General features: G+C 41.8%; 1 protein-coding gene across 3 annotated transcripts in view; it reads left to right on the top strand.

The window, feature by feature from the left end:
* Positions 1–24,195, top strand: part of LOC121400462 (pyruvate dehydrogenase E1 component subunit alpha, somatic form, mitochondrial-like) — a 31,341-nt gene extending 7,146 nt beyond the window's left edge. For 2 of the 3 annotated variants that reach the window (XM_041583598.1, XM_041583597.1), the window contains exons 2-10: positions 1,807–1,875; positions 3,709–3,882; positions 4,982–5,108; positions 6,747–6,826; positions 6,983–7,075; positions 13,795–13,950; positions 15,214–15,440; positions 21,233–21,340; positions 23,514–24,147. In XM_041583598.1, coding sequence (XP_041439532.1) covers positions 1,819–1,875; positions 3,709–3,882; positions 4,982–5,108; positions 6,747–6,826; positions 6,983–7,075; positions 13,795–13,950; positions 15,214–15,440; positions 21,233–21,338 — 1,020 coding nt within the window. In that variant the 5' untranslated portion in view covers positions 1,807–1,818 and the 3' untranslated portion in view covers positions 21,339–21,340; positions 23,514–24,147. Of the gene's footprint in view, positions 1–1,806; positions 1,876–3,708; positions 3,883–4,981; positions 5,109–6,746; positions 6,827–6,982; positions 7,076–13,794; positions 13,951–15,213; positions 15,441–19,135; positions 21,151–21,232; positions 21,341–23,513 lie in introns of those variants that run through there. The other variant, XR_005965754.1, reaches the window with a different exon arrangement.
* Positions 24,196–24,424: the final 229 nt, after the last annotated feature.

Genomic DNA, 24,424 nt, shown 5'->3' with positions numbered 1-24,424 from the left:
TGTCCTCTGCATGGGACTTCAAAGGAGCACCTGGGTTATTTTCTTGTCGACTGCTTTCTGTATTTTGCTTCACTTCATCATGGACAAGTTTTCGGGTTTTGTTAGCAATTTCACTTTCAAATGAGATTTTCCTCTTCCTCTTGGGGGATTGTTGGTTGTTGGACAATTTAACAATATTATTAACAGTGATAAAGTTCATGTAATTCTTCTATAGATTGATATAAAACTTCCAAAATAGTCAATAGATCAAAAAAATTCTTTAGACTCTGAATCTAGAAGGAAAGAAGTGAAAAATATAATTTGTAAGTTAAAATATAAAAAGTGAAAACTATAAACCATAAGTTAAAATACTACATTATTTCTGTTGTAAAAATAATTGTAAAAGTACGTCGGAGAGAATTAAACCAATTGAACACATAACAAGATAACTGGTCTGAAGAGATTGCGCTACTTCTAACAGTTTACAGAAAAAAATGCCATTTTATAACACATTTAAATGCATAAATGTGAAGCATGTCTGTACTCACCTTCAGTCGGTCTAAGAATGAAGAGCAGTTGGCTGCAACAGGTTTCATACACATTACAGTTATTGTGATGTCATCATGTTATGTCACAAAGGGACATGCACAACCGCTTGAAGGCCTGTTATTGGCAGTTATAGAAATGTTTACTTTGGTCTTGTTATAGATAAAATGTTCATGGTTTTGAACTTGATGTGTATATATGTTTGATATGTATAAAAGCATAACTATAATTTGTGCACATTGAGAAGTTAAAAATGTCCGTGTATCACGCAGAAGCATTAATTCTTCTTTGTTCAGGAAAGGTGCTGCTATTTTTCCAAATTTGTGGGAGCAATTGATCTATAAATTGTAAAACAAAAAAAAAAACCACTCGATCCGAGAAATATTACCACTTTAATAATGGATCTTTAAAATTGCACATACAGAGCATTTGTTTTTAAATGGGGTCAGTGACCCACATTTGAAAGCTGGAAAGATTCAGAAGAAGACGACAAATAATTAATAAACTAATAAACTATACATTTTATTGGGTACCTATTTTCTTCGGAGAACCATAAATGACTCTGAAATGAATCCACTGACCCAGATGATTTTAAAGAATCTAAATACCAGACTTTTGTTGTGCTGTAAATAATCATCCAGTGGATTAGACTAAAGGGCAGATTTATTTTGTGTTGTTGAAAAATGGCCGAATAATTCACTTCACATTTCACAAACGGTATAAAAATGGTGTATTTTTTACGTGCTTTTTCTCAGATCAACTTCCGCTGGAACTTGCTTACAGAGGTCTGAATAACAGTGGCAAATCTGGTGTTCGCATGGCATAAATAAAACACATCTTGTTAAATTCACTGTTTTTGTTACATAGCTTATAACACTGTTTTTTCATTGAATTCCGTTTACACAGCATAATAAATAGGCCCCTTAAAGTTATAGAGCACTAGGTTAAAGGGAATATTTTATGACAGCCTCCTACAGTATTATGTAGTTATGTATTTGCCTGTCCTCAACAAAACTTATATAGAGCACAGAGCTGGCAAAAACTGTCTTTATTTTAGTTTTTTGTGCGTCGTAAATTGGAAAAAATGGTTAAATTGCCTGTTATGGGCCCTTATTATAGAAAGAGGGAATGCATTGGTATCCCTGGCTGATTGTAAGATGTAACCTGAACAAAAGAAGTACTCTGTTAAAGGGCCACCGCAATCTCGTGCAAATATGAAGAGCTCACTTTCCCGCACACAGTTGCAGGTACAGAAAATAATCATTGTCTCTTTCTTTGAAGGCTGTTCGTGTAATGGTGGCGTCCCGTAACTATGCAGATTTTGCATCAGAAGCTACGTTTGACATTAAGGTAGGAACTGAACTGTTGATTTGCTTTTTTTGCATTGCATTTTTCGTTTACAGAAAAAATCATGGACGTTTTTCTCGTAGCAGATAATGGTCTTTAGGGAAACAATTGAGTAACAGAAGGTCACTTGTGATCCCTAGAACTGCAGTACTAAGTGCCTAGTGCAACTGGTATTACTGAACTTAAAGGACAAGGAAAGCCCAACAAACATGTTGTCTCATAGGAAAAGCCTTAATAAAATAAGTTATGCAGCACTGCTGAATTGCCTAAGATTGCATCCGTTTTCATGTTGCAGAAGCTTGTTTCCAAAATTAGAGCGGACTAGTTGAAGTGCAATTTCCCATAAAGCAGTGCTCTGTAGCAAGACCGCGATTCCGTGTATACAACGTTCGCAGCGGATCTGGAGCATGCGCAGAACTCAGCTTTCAAATGTACGCGTCAAACCCCCGAATGCCCGCCTTCAAGAGTAATTCAAATTGCATATAGTGTCTGGTGCTATAGCAATGCGAACTGCCTTAATAAGGAAGTATAGAGAATGAGAAAGAAACATGGCCGCTGCAATCACTACTGCAACAAACAACTTTATAAAGTGAAAATCAAGTGACGGGAGCACAATTTAGACCAAAGAAATTAGTGACTCACTTCATCAAAAGGCACCACATGGGTAAATAGTCAAACCAAGACTTGCTTTGTCCTTTAACACCAAAATTTATGTTCATTTAAGTATTTTAAATGAATGATATTATGAGGTTTCGTTGCCCTGCCCTGGTAAACTGGTGTGATTGCTTCAGAAACACAACTGTAGTTTATATAACAGCTGCTCAGTAACCATGGGGGCAGCCATTCAAGCACAGGATACACAGTAGATAACAGATAAGATCTGAAGAATTCCATTGTATACTACAGAGCTTTATCTGTAATCTGCTGGGTATCCTGTGACTTTTTCCAGCTTCCATGGCTAAACAGCAGCTTGTTTATATAAACCAGGGATCCCCAACCTTTTGCCACATTCAAATGTAAAAAATGCAATAAGCATGTAAAAAGTTCCCAGGGGTGCCGATTTTGAGCTGTGATTGACTATTGCTAGCCCCTATGTGTACTAACAGCCTGCAGGAGATTCTGTTTAACAGTACACTTGGTTTTTATGCTGGAATTTAAAAATAAGCACCTGCTTTGAGGCCACTGGGAGCAACATCCAAGGGGTTGGTGAGAAACGTTGCTCTTACTGAAGCAAACACACCAGTTCTACCAGTGCAGCACAACATATAATACACTACACTACATTTTCATTGCTTTAAAACACTTTTTAATTTTTTTGTGTTGCTGTTCCTTTAAATTAATTAACCAAAACACATTTCTGGTTTTCTGAATTTTTAAATTGCACAAGTATTCACAGCTAGTAATGTAAATCCATCCATTAACTGACTAAACGTTACCATTGCTTTATTTGCACTACTCCTACCTGCTTTTCACATGATATTTTACACAGCCCATCGCTCAGCACAACTATCATCAGTGCAGTGCATATCTTTTTAATCATTGTATTTAGAAAACATAATTTAATTACATTTTATGCACTAGGTCCCCTTTAAACTGCTACTAAGTTGCTGTCGGATAATGCCCTTGGCAAGCAGGTAACAAATTTACAGCCTCAAAGCAAACTTGCTAAGATAATTTTACACACAATCCTCTACAAAAAGGGAGATTTTGTAAGCCCAGACAAGGTATTGGATTGTGCAATAATTAAAAAAATGTATTGTATTTTCATCTCTTGATATGTGTGTGTATCAGTCTGTCTGTCTGTCTATTAAAGAATACTTTTTGAAACCTGGTTAGAAATGTGACATTCATCGTTTGGAAGAGGAACCTCCCACTCAGGCTGTTCTAACTCGAGAAGAGGGGCTCCAGTATTACAGAACTATGCAGACAATCCGACGCATGGAGCTGAAATCAGATCAACTGTACAAGCAAAAGATCATCAGAGGATTCTGCCACCTCTATGATGGGCAGGTAAGATCATGCAGTTACTGTAAATACATTGTGTTAGCAGAGAGCACGTAGTCTGTGCTTTACACTAATGAAACGCAGGTATGGTATCTATAATCTAGAAATGCATTACCAAGAAAGCTATGAAGCTATGTGTCATATTTAAAGGAACAAAAACACCAAAGAATTAGTCTAATGAAAAAATCATGTACTGTTACCCTGCACTGGTACAACTAGTGTGTTTGCTTCAGAAACACGACTATAGTTTATATCAACAAGCTCCTGTGTAGCCATGGGGGCAGCCATTAAAGCTGAAAAAGGAGAAAAGGCACAGGTTACACAGCAGATAACAGATAGGTTCTGAAGAATCCCTAAAGAACTTATCTGTTATCTACTGTGTATCCTGTGCTTGAATGGCTGCCCCCATGGCTACATAGCAGCTTGTTTATATAAACTGTAGTTGTTTTTCTGAAGTAAATACACCAGTTTTACCAGTGCAGGGCAAAAGTACATTTGATCACTGTTCCATTAAAGTACTTTAAATTTTTTCATGTTACTGTTCCTTTACCAAATACAACTTCTAATTACTTTTTTGATATGTTTTTTTCTCTTTTGTAATTATAATTCAGTACCTTGTGCTTGATGTTACAGGGGATTGTCACAATAAAAGGCATAATTAATAGAGATGCACCCTATCCACTATATTGGGATTTGGCCTTACCCTATGTGAAAGATTTTGGTGAATAATGAACCAACCCCTAATTTACATATGCAAATTAGGAATAGGAAGGGTTAAAGAGAAGGGCGCAGTCAGACTTTTTTTACTTCCTTGTTTGTAGTATGAAATGTCAAATGATTTTCAGGGTTCAGCCAGACCCCTTGGATTTGGTTGAATCCTGAACCCAATCATTGAATTTAATTGAATTCCTAATAGTTTATGGATAAACTATAAAGATATGATAATATCTGTGTTTTTAAAGAAAGCCCTTCATTGCAGAAATTTGAATAAATCCCTGGATTATATTATCTCTTCTATTGTTAAAATCACAATCAAATGTGCTACGTGGCAATGCCTGACAAAAATAGATTTTTTACAGCAGGTTAACATTTTTTTTTTTTTAAGGAAGCATGCTGTGTGGGTCTGGAGTCTGGTATCAATCCCACGGATCACTTAATTACTGCCTATCGAGCACATGGCTATACCTACACACGAGGAGTGTCTGTGAAGGAAATTTTAGCTGAGCTGACTGGTATGCTCCAGTTTTGTATTATTATTATTATTATTATTTTGTAGATAATTCTGTTTTCTTAGCAAAATAATAAGGGTTTGGCATCCTCCATAGAGACTTTCACTACAGAAACTCTTTAGGTTTAGCTCTTGTTTGATTAAAGCTGTGACTTTAAAGGAGAACTAAAGCTTAACTAAAGAAGTAGCTAGAAATGTTGTACATTTTGTTTTGTGCTTCTGTACCAGCCCAAGGCAACCACAAACCTTTAGCTTTAAAGATCTGTGTCTCCAAAGATGCCCCAGTAGCTCCTCATCTTCTTTTCTGCTTATTCACTGCACATGCTCTGTGCTGCTGTCACTTACTGAGCTTAGGAACCCACTCACAATATACAGTAGACACAGAGTAGAAATGTCACAATATAAGGCTGATTAGTAATTAATACAGATAATTATTACATGGCAGCACAGAAACCAGTGCATCTAGCATCAGAATTTAATAATCAGCCCTGTAGCATCAGCTTAGATTACAGACCAACCTCATTTTCTGATGGATAATTTGTGACGCCCCCTAAGATTAGCTTCTCAACAGCTGCTCAGAGCCCACTGAGCATGTGAGTGTCGCAGACACTTTCCAAGATGGTGACCCCCTGTGACAAGTTTGAAGTCCTGGATCATTGCTGCTATTGACAAGCTGAAACTTTAGGCTGGTGCAATAAATTCAGTTTATAAAATATGGCATTTCTAGTCCTATTAATTTTTAGGGGTTTAGTTCTCCTTTAATGTTTGCCGCTAACAATATATTATAAAGTTTATCAAGTTAAGCATCACCTTTTAAGTTTATTATTTTTTTCAGCTATATGTAGCCACTTCTTCTGAAGCTAATTTTGGTAGAGCAGGTTTTTCTATTATTGGGGAATTCTGGGATAACCCTCTGGTGCACCCTGACATGATTCTGAGCGGGATAGTTATTTGGTTTCTCATAACATATTGTGCCCGTGATCACGTTTCAGTTCTGTTGGGGACTTGGCTGGAGTCTTGCCCTTGATATAATACTTATCTAAAAACAGATGCTCATGGACATACAATAAAACAAGACTAAGTTCCTAAATAAAATCTTTGTTTTAAGGAATTGTGTAAAAATAAAAACTGGGTAAATAGGTAGGCGGTGCAAAATAAAAAATGTTTCTAATATAGTTAGGCAAAAATGTAATGTATAAAGGCTGGAGTGACTGGGTGTGTAACATAATAGCCAGAACACTACTTCCTGCTTTTCAACTCTCTTGGTTTCCACTGACTGGTTACCCTGGTTACCAGGCAGTAACCAATTAGTGACTTGAGGTGGGGGGCACATGGGTCATATCTGTTGCTTTTAAATCTGAGCTGAACTATATTGACAACATTTTTTATTTACCCAGTTTTTATTTTCACACTGAACTGTTAATTAAAGCTTTACTGCCTTCCTGTGCACTGTTTGGGATTCACAAGTATGAATTGTGTTGATTACCCAGTGACTGGGGTTTAAGTGTTCTACTTCCTGCAGTAGTCCTTTTACAGTATATCGTCCTATATCGGCATTCTGCAAATTTGTGTTTTATTTTGCAAGGACATTGTGGTGACAAATACCATCATCCACAATCCTAAAAGTATTTCCCAATATTAGGAAGAAGAGGTGGATGTGCCAAAGGAAAGGGAGGCTCCATGCATATGTATGCTAAGAACTTCTATGGTGGGAATGGAATTGTGGGTATGCATTTCTCCTAAATCTCCTAAATTGTTGCTCCGTGCAAGTTAGGCAACTTGCATGTACAATGCGCATAGAATATAGAACATATTCCTTTCCAGAATTTTTTCTAACATAAAACAATATCCGTATGTTTTCCTTTACTTTGCATCCAGGTTCCCCTTGGAGCGGGTGTTGCTCTGGCTTGTAAGTTTTTTGGAAAAAATGAGATCTGTTTGTCCTTGTACGGTGATGGGGCTGCTAACCAGGTAAGCATGATATATATAGTGAATAAAGTACCCCCTCTTGTAAATTATAAGGATATTATAAGTTACCGAGGAGTTTCATGACCATCTTCGGCCGAGTGTTTTTATACAAGTCATGGAACTCCACGGTTACTTCTAATATCCTCATATTTTGCAACAGGGGTACTGTATTTATTATAATACACAAGTTTTAGTGAGACATGTGACAGAAATGACATCACTACCCTCCGTTTATAACTAATGACATCACTAGTCACCTTTTATAAGGATATATTTTACAAGATATTCATGGCTTTGGTGTATTATACATATATATGCATCGAAATATACTTTCTACTGTAGCCAAATTTATTATGATAAACTTGTCATATATACTGGGCTTAGGACGAGTGACTATATTTACATTAGGGTTAGATTTCTATGGGTACTTTCTAGTGTAGGGTACTCCGGAATAGTTATATCTGAATTGTTTTTAAATAGTGTTGTTTTTATGTTTTTTATGTGTATGTTTTTATGTTTTATGTCACATTATAGTTAATTTTATCAATAATGTTAGTGATGGGTCCCCGATGGTTCAGCCACAATTTACACATTTTGATAATATCACTTAAAGGGATACTGTCATGGAAAAAAACGTTTTTTTCAAAATGAATCAGTTAATAGTGCTGCTCCTGCAGAATTCTTCACTGAAATCCATTTCTCAAAAGAGCAAACATATTTTTTTTATATTCAATTTTGAAATCTGACATGGGGCTAGACATATTGTCAATTTCCCAGCTGCCCCAAGTCATGTGACTTGTGCTCTGATAAACTTCAGTCACTCTTTACTGCTGTACTGCAAGTTAGTGATATCACCCCCTCCCTTTTTCCCCCCAGCAGCCAAACAAAAGAACAATGGGAAGGTAACCAGATAACAGCTCCCTAACACAAAATAACAGCTGCCTGGTAGATCTAAGAACAACACTCAATAGTAAAAACCCATGTCTCACTGAGACACATTCAGTTACATTGAGAAGGAAAAACAGCAGCCTGCCAGAAAGCATTTCTCTCCTAAAGTGCAGGCACAAGTCACATGACTGGGGGCAGCTGGGAAATTGACAAAATGTCTGGCCCCATGTCAGATTTCAAAATTGAATATAAAAAAATCTGTTTGTTCTTTTGAGAAATGGATTTCAGTGCAGAATTCTGCTGGAGTAGCACTATTAACTGATGCGTTTTGAAAAATAACATGTTTTCCGATGACAGGATCCCTTTAATATGGCCGTACTGTCTAAATGGGTGAATAGTGTGAAGATGGGCTAATTGGTGGTGTATGGGTTTAATGTGGGACTACACTCGCTAAGAGGATGTTTGTTTTATATCATCTATTTGATGCTGAGATGTTGATGGTTGAGTTTAACTTGGTCCCTTGCTATTGGGCACATGGAATCAGCAATTTGAATAGCTACTAGTTAGTAGGATAATCAATAATGTTATCCTGTTAAATTGATAGAGGGTGCGTGCTACATGGTTTATTGATTGATTTTTTTTCTACTAATGATAGATAAGAAATTGGCTGCTTCCTGGGCTAGACGTGGGTCAGACGGGTTTTATAGGTTTAATTGAGGAATTGAATATTTAAGATGTTTTTAAGCTTTTTTACACAGTTTAATGATTTTTCAAACTGTCCATCTATAATGGGTTAACACAGGCACACAGCAGTGGATGATGCAATAATTAACTTAGTACACTGATTGGAGGAATGTTAGATAAACGGGTAGTTCACTTCTTGTGCGCTATCCTGATGGCGATCCTCTGTGGAACGAAACACGTAGATGTAACTATGAAAGAATAAAGTTTTTCTACTATATTGCTTAAACCTGCTGTTGTGCCGTGAGTGCTTTCTCTGATAGAACTATATATATATATATATATATATATATATATATATATATATATATATATATATATATATATATATATATATATATATATATATATATATATCTGGAAACAGGCGAGCACACACAGGTCTTAATTGAAAAACAAAAGGTGTTTATTAAACAAAAAACTGACGTTTCGGCTAGCACTCTAGCCTTTCTCAAAGTACAAATGCACACTAAAAACCAACCTTTTAAACCCCCAGTGGCGGGAAGGGAGGGAAAGTGATGTCATAGGTCAGGAATGTTAAGTGGATAAACAGTATGCAACAAAAGGGGCGTGGGAGTAAGGTGAAGTGAAACCATCAAAGAAAAAAGGGGAGGTTAATAATATATACATATCAAGGCAAGCAGTAATTGCAGAAAAAGTACATGTTAACATTAATATATACAGAGATTAATAAGAGCTCCAACGCTGACTTGACACAAATAGTGAAATTTAGACAATATCGGTAGTTCGTTACTCAAAGTCAATGCAACATAAAAATATATGAGTTCATAATAGAGATACAAGTCCCTTGACAAAGTAGATGTATAAAGCGATACAAAGTTGTATCTACGGCCTTTGTTTGAGACTCAATTACTTCAAATTCGAATTGAGCTATTACCTACAACTTAGCGGCACCAGTATGGGCTCTAACGTGGCACCATCCTTCGCCAATCTGTTCATGGCAAGCTTCGAGGACCAACACATTTTCCCTCAGTATGGACAATTCATATACAGACTTTGGCGCTATATAGACGATCTTTTGATCCTATGGGTTGGCACCGAAGACCAGTTCACAACAATGGTCAGGGAGCTTAATGACCTCCCCACCCCAATTAAATTCACTGCTCAGATCAACTGCAAAGAAATACCCTTTTTGGACATCTTATTATCTAAACAAGAAACCACATTGAGCACGACAATCTACCGCAAGCCGACTGACCGCAACACCCTGTTGCATTATTCTTCCTGCCATCCACCACATTTACTCAAAAGTATCCCATACTCACAGATGGTACGAGTAATACGCAACAACAGCAACCCAATACATCTTGCATCACAGCTGGACGAGCTAACATTACGCTTTCTACAACGTGGTTACTCTGCAGATGAACTGACAGAAAGTCGTAACAGAGCAGCCCAATTGACTCACGCTGACCTCATTTCCACACCAACCCACGCCAAGAAAGCCAATGATGACCGTCTTACTTTTCTTACCACCTACTCGCCCAGTACCAAAACTTTCATGCAAACAATCAAGGATCACTGGACGATTATTCAGAGGGACAAAACTCTTCCACCAATCTTTAAACAGTTACCTAGGTTATCATACAAACGTGGCTCTTCTTTGAGAGATCTGCTGGTCAAGACTGACCCCACACCCTGCTATGACACCTCCAAGACTTCGACCTGGCTGTCAACCCCCAGAGCCGGGTGCTACCGCTGCTCTGACTGCACCACCTGCAGACAACTGATCACAGGCTCCTCGTTCACCCATCCACATTCTGGCAAACACGTTGTGATCCAACATCGGGTCACTTGCACCACCAAGTTTGTCATCTACATCATCAAATGTCCATGCGGACTTTTATATGTGGGCAAGACTATCACCACCTTTCGAGACCGCATGGCCAATCACCGCTCCTCCATACGGACAGCATTACAAAAGGGCTCAGGAGACACCCCGGTCTCTCAACATTTTGTCTCCAATAGACATACCTTAGCGTCCCTTAGGAGCATGATTATTGACCATGTCCCGCCCCTGGCACGAGGGGGCGACCGAGAACGGCGGTTACTACAACTTGAGCTCAAATGGATACACCGTCTGGATACCTTGAACCCCAAAGGACTTAATGAGATGATCTCATATGCTCCATTTTTCTGAACAGTCATAATAATCTTAACCATGCATTTCTGTTGATAGTTTCAATATGTTTACCTGATACACACAACTATATGCTACATCGATTGCTGCCAGACATGATTAATTGCGACCCCACTGGTTTTTCCTTTACCATGCGTTAGTTTCCCTCTACCCCTGTGTTAGTTTCCCCTGTTTGTTACCCACCCCCTGTCTTTCCAATACCCCCCATGCTCTGGCTTCTGGCACATATGAGGCATTCCTTGTGGTCTCTTAGACCCTATTTGCAGCTAGGTGGATGTACCCCCAATGATACACTTCCAGTCGTGCACATTACTCGGGAGGGTCACGTGTCTGAATGCCCCTGCGATCTCAAGGTGGATGACCGGACCCCTTGCCCAGTGCACTTCAGGTTACAGATGCTGGTTCTCTTTGAACATGTCCCCCAGGACCTACCATATTTAAACCTGGCTCTTTCACCATAACCTTTATTAAAAATAATGGTCTAGCCAAATTTAGGTTGAGCCATCTACTTTAACAGCATCACTTGGCATTACCGTTGGCTTGCTTTCTAGCCACTCGGACAGACTCCGCCTCAGCTCAGGAGCACGTATCATCAGCTCAGGAGCACGTACCATTGCCTCGCCACTTTCTGCCACTGCCGATACGTACCCATACCCACCCTTCCTTATGTTCCTTCCTTATGTGTACCTCCCCTCGCAATTATCATGAGCCTGCAGCACGATACACATTCATCTCCCTTTTATTCACAGCAGACTATTCCCCATTCAGTTCCGTACCTAATACCTGTAGATCGCTAGTTGTGATCCTGTTATCTATTACTTTGTGATTATTTTTCTCCTGTTAGAAATAAGTGAACTTTGAACTTTGATCCTTGAACTTGATCTCGTTGCTATCCTTCCAGGCCCTAGCGACGCTCACCTTCACATTGAGTTTACAGCCAGCCTGAACTACACCAGATCTATTGCTGATACCACACCCCTTACTTCATCTCCATAATGACCATTCCCGCGGACTCCACGCCTTGAATACAAGCGAAACCTCTCTGCTGTTTCCCCGACTGATATCCACGGTAGCTCTCAAACAGCCGCAGCACCACTGGATGCTCCACACCGCTGCGCACTCTAAGGCGCATCACGCTACCGATCTCCTGCCTCTGATCTGATGGATCTCACGGCCCACAACAAGGTACACCACGTTCCAGCACTTTTACGGCCGGACCAGTCGACAAATACAGGTAACCGCTGTGGAACCGCCATTACATCTGTCACTACTTGACATTTCCCTCCATGATGACCCACCTGGCGATCAATGCGTTAACTAACAGACATCACACAATGTTTCTTTCCCTCAAGCGTAGATACAACTTTGTATCGCTTTATACATCTACTTTGTCAAGGGACTTGTATCTCTATTATGAACTCATATATTTTTATGTTGCATTGACTTTGAGTAACGAACTACCGATATTGTCTAAATTTCACTATTTGTGTCAAGTCAGCGTTGGAGCTCTTATTAATCTCTGTATATATTAATGTTAACATGTACTTTTTCTGCAATTACTGCTTGCCTTGATATGTATATATTATTAACCTCCCCTTTTTTCTTTGATGGTTTCACTTCACCTTACTCCCACGCCCCTTTTGTTGCATACTGTTTATCCACTTAACATTCCTGACCTATGACATCACTTTCCCTCCCTTCCCGCCACTGGGGGTTTAAAAGGTTGGTTTTTAGTGTGCATTTGTACTTTGAGAAAGGCTAGAGTGCTAGCCGAAACGTCAGTTTTTTGTTTAATAAACACCTTTTGTTTTTCAATTAAGACCTGTGTGTGCTCGCCTGTTTCCAGATATACATTACTATTTTGCTGTTAGCACCCAGGCAACAAGACTTTTTAAACGAGCTGTGCTGGCTTTTTTTGCTCTTTATATATATATATATATATATCTTGACAAAGGCTCTGGACACGAGCCGAAACGTTGATTACTGACTATTTTAATGATGATGAAATAAATTAATTTTTTATCTAAGAAAACCCAGGAGTGCGCTACTACCTTTGTTCGTCTGCATCTACTTTTTCCCAAGAGCAGCACCCGGGTAGATGAAAGCAATTGCCAAGAGGCGTGCGGATCATTAAGATTGTATTATATATATATATAGATAGATAGATATAGATATAGATATAGATATAGAGATAGATAGATAGATAGATAGATAGATATAGATATAGATAGATAGATATAGATAGATAGATATAGATAGATAGATAGATAGATAGATAGATAGATAGATAGATAGATATAGATATCTATATATATAGATATCTATATATATATAGATATAGATATAGATATCTATATATATATAGATATAGATATCTATATATATAGATATAGATATCTATATATATATATCTATATATATATATATATATATATATCTATATATATATATATATATATATATCTATATATATATATATATATATATATATATATATATATATATATATATATATATATATATATATATATATATATATATATATATACACCAGCTCCATTTTTACAAACCCATACAGGATATTCCGTAAATCTTTTTCCATTCTTGATTGTTTCTCTTTTTTTTTTAATCTGTTGGCAGAAGTCATTTCCCTACGATTGTGCCTAATGGCTGCATTTAAATTGCTTTACATGGTTCAGTCACTATTCAGGATAAGGATACCTTGATAGGAAGAAAGGCTTTCCATGGACTCCCATCTGTCATTGTTGTTAAACTCTTTGGATTATGATCGGTGACCATATATAGAATAGCAGTTTATATTATTTCTTTTACCAACTATTTTTTCATATATATTGCTATTCTGTAACTGTAGTAAATTAGTTTGTATATTGCATTTTTTACTGAGATTTTTCCCTATTTCCTTGTATTTCAGGGACAGATATTTGAAACCTACAATATGGCTGCCTTATGGAAGCTGCCCTGTATCTTTATTTGTGAAAATAACAGATACGGCATGGGGACCTCTGTGGAGAGAGCAGCAGCAAGCACAGACTATTACAAACGAGGAGACTACATCCCAGGTCTTCGAGTAAGTACTGATTCTACTTATAATCCCTTTCTTCTTAACTGTAACCCACTGCAAAACTGGGATGCTAGTAGCTATAATACCAGAATCACTCGCTAAACTGATACTAAAGGAAGGGGAGCTGCAGGGGTCTAGTGACTTCTTGTTATGATACTGATCTGATCAGGAGAGCTGTCATGTGGTAAGCTAAGAAACTCAGGCAGCAGCCTACAAGTTACTAGAGACGGCAAAAAGCTGCTTCTGGTAACTTCAAGGGCTGAAATTAAATCAGAATTTCGCCTCTTTTAGTGAAGAAGGCACAACTGAGCAAGTAGGTTGGAATCGGCTGGCCTGTCTCAGGGTGGCACTCTGCAAAGAGTCTTCCCTGGATCTGATGATGCCTGCAAATTGAGTTGGCAGCTTATTGTCCTTGTCCTGTGCTTGGGATCTAAACAACAGTGTCCCTAATACCTGGTTGGTACTTGCTGTCAGACGAGGAATAATTGGGCTGTTCCAGTCTAAACACCACTGCCACTTGATTGGATCAGCCTGATTTATCCTATCAGATTAGTGTTCATAGTTTACTTAGGGCTGTTCATTCATCCACCGGCAGTGTAGTAAATACACTTGAGCTATTTAGGGTCTGGCCACACGGGCAGATTCGGGGAGATTAGTCGCCAGGCGACAAATCTCCTCTTCTTCGTGGCGACTAATCTCCCCTATCTGCCTTCCGTCGGCTAAAATGAAAATCACCTAGGAGCAGGCACTCAGAGCGCTTCGTTTTCCGAAGTCGCCCGAAGTTTCCTCGTGAGGCAATTATGGGCGACTTCGGAAAACAAAGCGATTTGAGTGCCTGCCCCCAGGTGATTTTCATTTTAGCCAGCAGAAGGCAGATCAGGGAGATTAGTCATCGCGAAGAAGAGGAGACTTGTCGTCTGGCAACTAATCTCCCTAAATCTGCCTGTGTGGCCCCACCCTTAAAGGGTGGTATACCCCATGTTTAACATGAATTCAGAGAGTAGTGTTTGTTCTGAACATTTTTTCCTATTGTTTTATTCATTAAAAATCGATTTTTTTTTGTGATTTCTTGAGCAGGGAAGTAGGGAAATTGAAGCTGCTCCAATTCAGGCCTGTAAAGTGAGCAGTTACAAACATTTAAAGCACCTAGAATCAGAAAAGCATATTGTCAATGGCAAGAAGAGCTGAGCTCCAATTCTCCAGTATCTAGTGATCCACATTTTATTCTGGGCTACAAAGCGTAACAATAACTAATTCTTCTCTTCATAGGTTGATGGTATGGATGTTCTGTGTGTTCGAGAAGCCACTAAGTTTGCAGCTGATCACTGCAGATCTGGAAAGGTGGGAGATTATATCCTGGAATATTTTAACCCAGACCTTCTTTTTTTCTGTGTAGTGGTGTTTGAAACCTCATACTTTATTTTTCATGGTCCAATTTTAATGGAGCTTCAGACTTACCATTATCATGGACACAGCATGAGCGATCCTGGTGTAAGGTAAGAAAAATATTATTGTAGCATCTTGAGAATGTCTAGTTTCCCCCGAGTTGTTAATGGAATTTTTCAGTCCGAGAGCATTGAGGCTAATGTAATAGTGAAAATCGGCACCAGCTAAAACACTGTTCCCATAGCAAGGGAAGTATAGATGCTGGAATTAACATTTCAAGGCAGAGAAAAAACTAGCCCATCTGTTCTGCCCCTTTAAAATGTATGTTTTGGGTTTTTTCATTTGTATTTTGGGTAAAGTAATGTAAGTAGAAACACTGTGACATTTCTGTTCTTTCTCTCACGTCTAGGGGGACACAGGGACCGTGGGGTAAAGGGTCCCGCCCATCAGGAGGAGGACACTGATGACATCAGAGCTGACAGCCCTCCCACTCTCCCTTTATCCCCTGTCATGCCCAGAGGGCGCCAGTTTTTCAGTGTCCTCCTCAGGAGGTTGGACCGGCCTTAGGAAGGCCCAACGATAGGACTCATCGGCTGAATGATTAGCATCAGCACCAGAGGTGATGCCGTGTCAGGCTTAGCCTGTTCACTCGTGCTAGCCCCCAACGCAGACCGGTGTCGACGCGAGAAGGCCCCAAGTGGAGGAACCGACTGGCGCACCGGCAACACATTCCCAGGGAGAGCCGAATGCGCAGCATTAGCGCTCTCCCTACCGGACAGGTGAGGCACACGCCCCCCTTATAGTCCCACCTGCCTTCTGCCACTACTTCCCGGCGCGCTCCCCTTCGCGAGCCGTCCCTGCGGGAGGAGCAGTCTAGTCAGCGGGTCGCGCCCTGGTGACGTCACAGCGCGCGCCTTCCCTCTGCTCTACTCTTCGCGCTCTTTCACTCCCGCCTCACAGACAAGGGCCCTGCGTCGCTCGGCAGCTCAGCAGCCTAGACCACACGGACCACAGCCCTTCCTCTCTCCCTCAGCCTCTTAGGCTTCAGGTACCTGGGGAATTCGCGCATATTGCGAACACTCTCACATGGCAGAAGGCAGGGGGGAACTTTTCTCTAGGGGGGGCGTTCTCTCTCAATCAGTCATGTTTTTTGCATGCTCTAAATGCCTCACCAAGTTCCGGGAGGGCCAAGTAGATCCCCTATGCTCTGCTTGTAGCAACCTCCAGGCACAGGCTTCCAATTTTACAGCCTCTGACCTCTCAGCCCCAGCAATCTCAGATCCTGGGCCTTCACATAGAGGGGACCCTACTTCCCTAGGCACCTCTGACGCACCAGGGTGGGCTGTTTCACTCTCTCAGTCCCTCTCCAGCCTGCAATGCATTCCTCATCTGGCCTCTTCTATTGACAAAATGCTGGCACAAATAACTGCCAAACCTGTGACCTCCTCCAAGCGCAAGCGATCACACAACCTGAAGGATGCACTTAGGGGGTCCCCTACACTTCCTTCTTCCGACGAGGAGGCCAGTGAGGGTGAAGTTCTTTCCTCTTCAGATGCGTCTGACTCTGGGGAAGACAAAGCGGCTGAAGCAGCCCCTGCGGTTGACAGCCTCATAAGGGCAGTACTGGAGACACTGCATATCCAGGAAGAGGATACAGCTCAGAAGAAATCGACTCTCTTCAAGAGAAAACACAAGACATCTGTTTGTTTTCCTGCTCACGAACAGCTACAGGCCATAGTCCTAGAAGAGTGGCAAAATCCAGACAGAAAGTTTCAAATTACCAAACACTTCGCCAAACAGTACCCCTTTCCCAAGGAATGTACCGACAAGTGGAGCACACCCCCAGTGGTGGATGCACCTGTCTCGCGCCTTTCCAAGGCCACCACCCTGCCCGTGCCGGATGCATCTGCCTTTAAAGACCCTACCGACAAAAAACTAGAGGGCATACTCAAGGCCAACTTCATTTCGGTGGGTTCGGCACTTCGACCTGTCCTAGCTTCCGCCTGGGTTACCCGAGCGGTTGAGACCTGGTCCAACTCGCTACTACAGATGGCACATGAAGGGGGCCCAAGAGACCAGATTGTTCAACTAGCCTCCTACATCCAGGAGGCCAACCAATTCCTAGCGGACGCTTCTCTTGACGCAGCAAGAGTTCTCGCCAGAGCTTCAGCTCTCTCAGTGGCGGCCCGCAGGGCTCTTTGGCTCAAACTGTGGTCTGCGGACCTTAGTTCCAAAAAGTCACTCATCTCCATTCCCTTTCTAGGCTCCAAACTATTTGGGGATGAGTTGGACAAAATAATTTCTCAGGCTACTGGGGGCAAGAGCACGCTCCTGCCTCAGCAGAGAACCAAGTCAGCATTCTCCTTCAGGAAGGGACAGTTCTTTCGGAACCAAAGTTTTCGCCACCACAAGACCAATCCTTCCGCAAGTTCACACTCCTCCTTCAAGACCCGTTTCCCAACCAAGGGGAAATCGACTTGGCAACATCGTAAACCACAGCCCAAGCCGTCAGGAGACAAGCATTCTTCATCCTGACTATGTTCCCACCAATCCTACAGCTGTAGGAAGACTAGGGGGAAGACTTCAGTTTTTTGCAGATACCTGGGTCCATCTCATCGACGACTCCTGGGTCACTCAGACGGTCTCCTCCGGTTACCGGCTAGAGTTTCATCAACTCCCCCCACGTCATTTCTTCATGTCCAGGGTACCAGTGCAAGACACGAAACGGCGAGCCTTTCTATCCATCATAGACTCACTAACAGAATCCGGGGTCATAGTCCCTGTTCCTCCTCATCAAAGGTTTCAGGGGTTTTATTCAAACATCTTTATTGTGCCAAAGAAAGATGGCTCCTTTCGGCCCATCCTCGACCTCAAACAGCTGAACAAGTGGGTAGTATACCACAAATTCAAGATGGAATCGGTTCGCACCGTCATCAGGGCACTGGAGCATGGGGACTTCCTGGCATCTCTGGACATTCGAGACGCCTATCTGCATGTTCCGATCTTCCCTCAACATCAAAAATTCCTGAGGTTCGCCTTCAGAAACCTTCATTTTCAGTTCGTGGCCCTGCCCTTTGGGCTGTCCTCTGCTCCGCGGATCTTCACGAAGATAATGGCAGCCATGGCTGCCTTCCTCCGAGTGAGGGGAGTGTTCATTATGCCCTACTTGGACGACCTCCTTCTCAAGGCCAGATCCAAGGACATAGCGGAACACAACATTCAATTCACCATACGGAGTCTGCAGAGGTTCGGTTGGACAATCAACTTCGAGAAGTCCTCCCCAACACCTCGCCAGTCCCTGCTCTTTCTGGGTCTGCAACTCGACACAGCCCGGCAACAGATATTTCTGCCTCCCGACAAGCAGACCAAGATCCAGGCAGCTGTCCGGTCCCTGCGGTCCTCCACATTCCCGACAATACAGACGTGCATGAGAGTACTAGGGCTGATGGTTTCCTCGATGGAGGCGGTACCTTTTGCCCAGTTTCGACTCCGGCCACTTCAGACGACTGTCCTACAACGGTGGAACAGGACATCCCTTCGCCAGCGGATAGCCCTCCCGACAACAACGAGGAAATCCCTGAACTGGTGGCTAGCCCCAGGCCGTCTCAACCAGGGGAGGAACTTCCAGGAACCGTCCTGGCAGATAGTCACCACAGATGCAAGCCTCACGGGCTGGGGGGCGACGTTCCAGGGCCTATCCTCTCAGGGTCGCTGGTCCCCAGACGAGTCGAGTCTACCGATCAACATTCTGGAACTACGAGCCATCCTCAAAGCTCTTCTCGTATGGGACCACCTGCTGAGAAATCAAGCTGTCCGGATCCAGTCAGACAACGCCACGGCGGTGGCATACATCAACCGTCAGGGAGGCACCAGAAGCACTCTAGCAAATCAAGAGGTGGCCCTCATCCTGGAATGGGCAGAAAGAACGACAACCCAGATATCCGCAATCCACATTCCAGGAGTGGACAACGTGGAAGCCGATTTCCTCAGCCGTCACCATCTCGACCCCGGCGAATGGGAACTGCACCAGGACTCATTTCAGTTGCTAGTAGCCAAATGGGGATGGCCGCAGATCGACCTCATGGCAACCAGAGAAAATCGGAAGGTGCCCACCTTCTTCGCACGGCGCAGAGACCCTCTGGCGGCGGGCATAGATGCCATGACCATGCCCTGGCACTTTCGACTGGCGTATGTATTCCCTCCACTTCCCATGCTACCTCGAGTGTTAAGAAAAATCGCCAGAGATCCAGTCACAGTGATTCTCGTGGCACCTCTCTGGCCCCGGAGGTCATGGTACTCCGCTCTCCTCGATCTGTCCTTGGAGCCTCCTGTACCACTGCCTCCGTCTCCTCAGCTGTTACGTCAAGGTCCAATTTTTCACCACAACCCTCAGTTCTTTGCCTTAACGGGATGGCTCTTGAGGCGGCAGTACTAAGACAGAAAGGGTTTTCGGAAGACGTCATTCACACCATGATCAAAGCACGAAAACCGGTCACCTCCAAGGTCTACCACAGGGTGTGGGAAACATACCGTTCCTGGTGTAGCGCAGAGGAGGTTCCCTTTGGAGTTTTCAGACTTCCCTGGATTCTGAAGTTTCTTCAAACAGGGCTGGACAAAGGCCTCAGCCTCGGCTCTCTCAAAGCTCAAATATCTGCTCTATCCATCCTTTTCCAGCAGCGGATTGCTCTGGAGGAAGATGTTCGGACCTTTCTTCAGGGCGTCGCCCGTGTGTCACCTCAATTCAGGCAACCCCTGCCTCCATGGGATCTGAATTTAGTTCTGTCGGCTCTTCTCGATCCTCCCTTCGAGCCACTCGCTGATGTGGGGTTGGACGTTCTCACATGGAAGACGGCATTCCTGGTGGCAATCTCCTCGGCCAGGCGAGTGTCAGAGCTCGGGGCACTATCCTGTGTGGAACCATTCCTCGTTTTCCACGAAGATAAGGCTGTTCTTCGTACTGTTCCCGGCTTCCTTCCCAAGGTGGTCTCTGCCTTCCACATCAACGCGGAGATCATTCTACCTTCGTTTTGTAACAAACCGTCCAACGACAAGGAAGCGCGCCTGCATCGCCTGGATGTGGTCAGAGCTCTCAAATCCTACGTCTCCGTCTTCGGAAGACTGACTCTCTCTTCATTGTTCCTTCTGGGCCCCGGAAGGGCCTCCCAGCCTCCAAAACCACCATTGCTCGTTGGATCAAAGAGACAGTGAGACGTTCCTACCTGGCGCGGAAGAGGACGCCTCCCATTAAGCTTCGAGCTCACTCCACCAGAGCCCTCGGCACCTCTTGGGCTTTCAGAAATTCGGCCTCAGCTGAGCAAGTGTGTAGGGCAGCTACTTGGTCCTCCCTGCATACATTCACGAAATTTTATCACTTTAATACCTACATGTCTGCAGAGGCAGCCTTCGGCAGGAAGGTTCTCCAGGCAGTAGTTTCCTGATTTGTCAGAGTTCTCCCTCCCTACTGTGGGGGTGCTTTGGTACGTCCCCACGGTCCCTGTGTCCCCCTAGACGTGAGAGAAAAGAAAATTTATGTACTTACTGTTAAATTCTTTTCTCTCCAGTCGTAAGGGGGACACAGGGCTTCCCCCCCTGAACTCTTGTTCTTCTGTTTTTTCTCCATAGTGAGAGTGTGTTATGCAGTTACGTTCCTGTTTTTAGTTCTTAGTTACAAACTGGCGCCCTCTGGGCATGACAGGGGATAAAGGGAGAGTGGGAGGGCTGTCAGCTCTGATGTCATCAGTGTCCTCCTCCTGATGGGCGGGACCCTTTACCCCACGGTCCCTGTGTCCCCCTTACGACTGGAGAGAAAAGAATTTAACAGTAAGTACATAAATTTTCTTTTTACTCCTAATGCAATCTCTCTAATCTATTTTCCTTTATCATTTTCTCTTCCTAATTCCAGTTATCGTACCAGAGAAGAAATTCAGGAAGTAAGAAGTAAAAGTGATCCGATCACCCTTCTCAAGGACAGAATGTTAAACAACAACCTGTCTAATGTGGAGGATTAAAGGTACTCCTTAATTGCCCTGTGTGATTGCTTCAGTCCCTTTTGAATACAGGCATGGTAACAATATCATTTCAGTCATATAATAAACTTCCCAAATGCTACAATACTCGGTACTCCATAATAAAGAGGTTGTTCACCTTTAAATTACGTTTTATTTAGATGTACAAAGTGATATTCTTAGATAATATACAATTAGTTTTTATTTTTTTTTAGCATGTGGTTTTTGAGTTATTTAGCTTTTTATTCAGCAGCTCTCCCGTTTGTAGTTTCCAGAATCTGGTTGTTAGGGTCCAAATTACCCTAGCAACCGTGCATTGATTGGAATAGGAGACTGGAATATGAATAGGAGAGGCCTGAATAGAAAGATGAGTAATAAAAAGTAACAGGAATTATCACTTTGTAGCCTTAGAGACCATTTGTTTTTAGATAAGGTCAGCTTTCAGTTAGAAAGAAATCTGGAAACTGTAAGTGGAAGAAGACAAATGATTTAAAAAGTAGAAAAATGAAGAAATAGCCATTCTGTAACATACTAAAAGTTAACTGAAAGGTGAACCACCCTTTTAATGCTTATTTTCTTTTTCAAAGTTAAAAATTGAAATATGACGTTATTTCTTGCATTAAATGGGTGCAAGTAGCTCCTGTAAGGGAAGGGAAGAAATTGGGGAGGTGGAATGGGCAGCCCTGAATTGACAGTTGGGTAAAGAAGTTGTTATTTACAGGGCTCACATGAACCTCACAAACCAAAGGAAGTGCATCAGGCAGATGGTCAACCACATATGCATTAAGTGTGGCAATTTTATGGGTATAATTCCTTTAAGTGCCTAGCCATTCTAAATTTCTTTTCTTGCTTGTGTTCTATAAACACGCCAATGTGGCATGTGCTCACCATTCCTTTAAAGGGCTGGTTCACCTTTAAGGTAACACTTCGTATGTTATAGAATCGGTAATTCTAAACAACTTTTCAACTGGGTATGATTTTTTCTTTTATATAGTTTTGAATTATTTGCCGCTTTCTTATTTTTTTCCTCCTCCAAATGGGGTGTCACTGACGCCCATCAGAAAAACAAATGCTCTGTAATGCTACACATTTACTGTTATTGCCATATCTACAGAAATAAGACAAATCAACTGGACTTGCTGTGTTTTTCCTGAAGACGTTTCACCAGTCACCCAAATTCAGAATAACTTGTACATAGGATCTTGCTTCGCTATATATCCTCTGGAATGTTGCTCCAATCAGCATAATCTGTTTATCATTATCCACAGTGATGTCATTAAATCTATTGTCTGCCACATATAATGCTGTTTCGGCACCTCTCCCTGGAAGCTTTAATAACACATCAAAGCTCCAATGCTAATACAATCAACACCTAATTAATGACATCATTGTGGATTATGATAAACAGATTATGCGAAAGAGAAAAGCAGGGCCGACCGGCACTCAGCGGATTCACAGGACCTGGTCATGCAGCTCCCTGAAGATGGGGGTCTGAGGCTGGTGCACCCGGACCACTTTCATTACTTGGTGAGTCATTTGCAGTTTATTCTGGAGCACCTTGTCCTTTCCTAACTATCAAACAGCTGATTGGAGCATATAGCGAAGCAAGATCCTATGTACAAGTTATTCTGAATTGAGAAAGCCTGTTGGGTGACTGGTGAAACGTCTTCAGGAAAAAAAAAACACTGCAAGTCCAGTTGATTTGACTTATTTCTATAGATATACCATGACCTGGTTGAATGAGAACTTTCACAAACATAATGTTATTGCTATTCAGGCCGTGTCCTATTCATATTACAGTTTCTTTTTCAAATCAGTGCATGGTTGTTAGGATCATTTGGACCCTAGCAACCAGATTGCTGAAATTGCTGCTAAATAAATAGCTAAATAAATTAAAAACCACAAATTAAAAAAAAACAATTGCAAATTGCCTTTAAATTGCCTTGGTGCATTACAACTGTACTGTACTAGGCACAGTGATTCAGACATTTAATACATTTACTTTGATACAATTCAAGGCAGTATCAAGAATAATCTAGGTCCTATTGGCAAATCATTTTATAGAGTGCATTTTGTGCTGATTCCTATAAGAATGGAATATATTAATAATAACTACAATAAACAAGTAATAACCTGGGTATATCTCTCTCTCTCTCTCTCTCTCTTCATATTTTCTAGGAAATTGATGTGGAAGTACGGAAAGAGATTGAGGAAGCTGCTCAGTTTGCTACCACCGACCCTGAACCTCCACTAGAAGAAATTGCCAATCACATTTATCGCAATGATCCCACCTTTGATGTCAGAGGAGCAAATCTCTGGATCAAATACAAATCCGCCAGCTAAATCTCTTCAGTCCTCCTCTGGTCAATGTTACCTGTTACTTTAAGGGCATTTTAATGGGTGCTGGGTTATGTTTGCTCCTCACTGCTGGGTTGAAGACGCACTGCAATTCTTAATGTCCCACCAGTAACATCATCCACTTTAGACTTTGTTTTAATACATAAGGACTTGGCATGTGTTTGGATAAGAAGAAAATGCCTTAATGTTTTCAGACCGAAAGCAGATCTGCATCCATTTTAGTTCAGTGTAATCATTAGAGAGAACTCGTGCTTCAGGAGACCCCCTTTTCTTCCATGGTTTTCCCTCTGATTCTGGCTGGGCAAAGTTCTCTTATAATGTAAGTTAGAAGCTCCGCCTTCTTCAGATGAAATGTTATATATATATTTATAGGATCCTGAACTTAAAGTCTTGCCATTTATACATGTGCTGAAACATTTATTATTCCGTTTCATTAAAACTGACCTCAACACAATGATTGCTTTGTATTTTTCTTAGCTCCTAATAAACGTCATCAGCAATACTTTAAGCTCCGTCTCTGATCTAACAAGTACTTGCGCCCAGGGAAAGCAGAGCTCTGTTCAGTATGATGGCTTGAAGATCTGGAACATGGAGCAAAGCACTGGAAGTGAAGGCAAGCCTTGTCCTTGATTCCTCCCATAGATCAGGCCGTAATCACAGGGCCCTGTTGTGGCCCTATAGCAATTTGTACAGAGCGTAATATCAATTACAACTTTTATTTGCACTTTGCT

The sequence above is a fragment of the Xenopus laevis genome, chromosome 2S (genome assembly GCF_017654675.1).
Source record: "Xenopus laevis strain J_2021 chromosome 2S, Xenopus_laevis_v10.1, whole genome shotgun sequence".
Taxonomy (NCBI): domain Eukaryota; kingdom Metazoa; phylum Chordata; class Amphibia; order Anura; family Pipidae; genus Xenopus; species Xenopus laevis.
The sequence above is the reverse complement of the archived record's forward strand: the minus strand, read 5'-3'. Positions and strand labels throughout refer to the sequence as shown.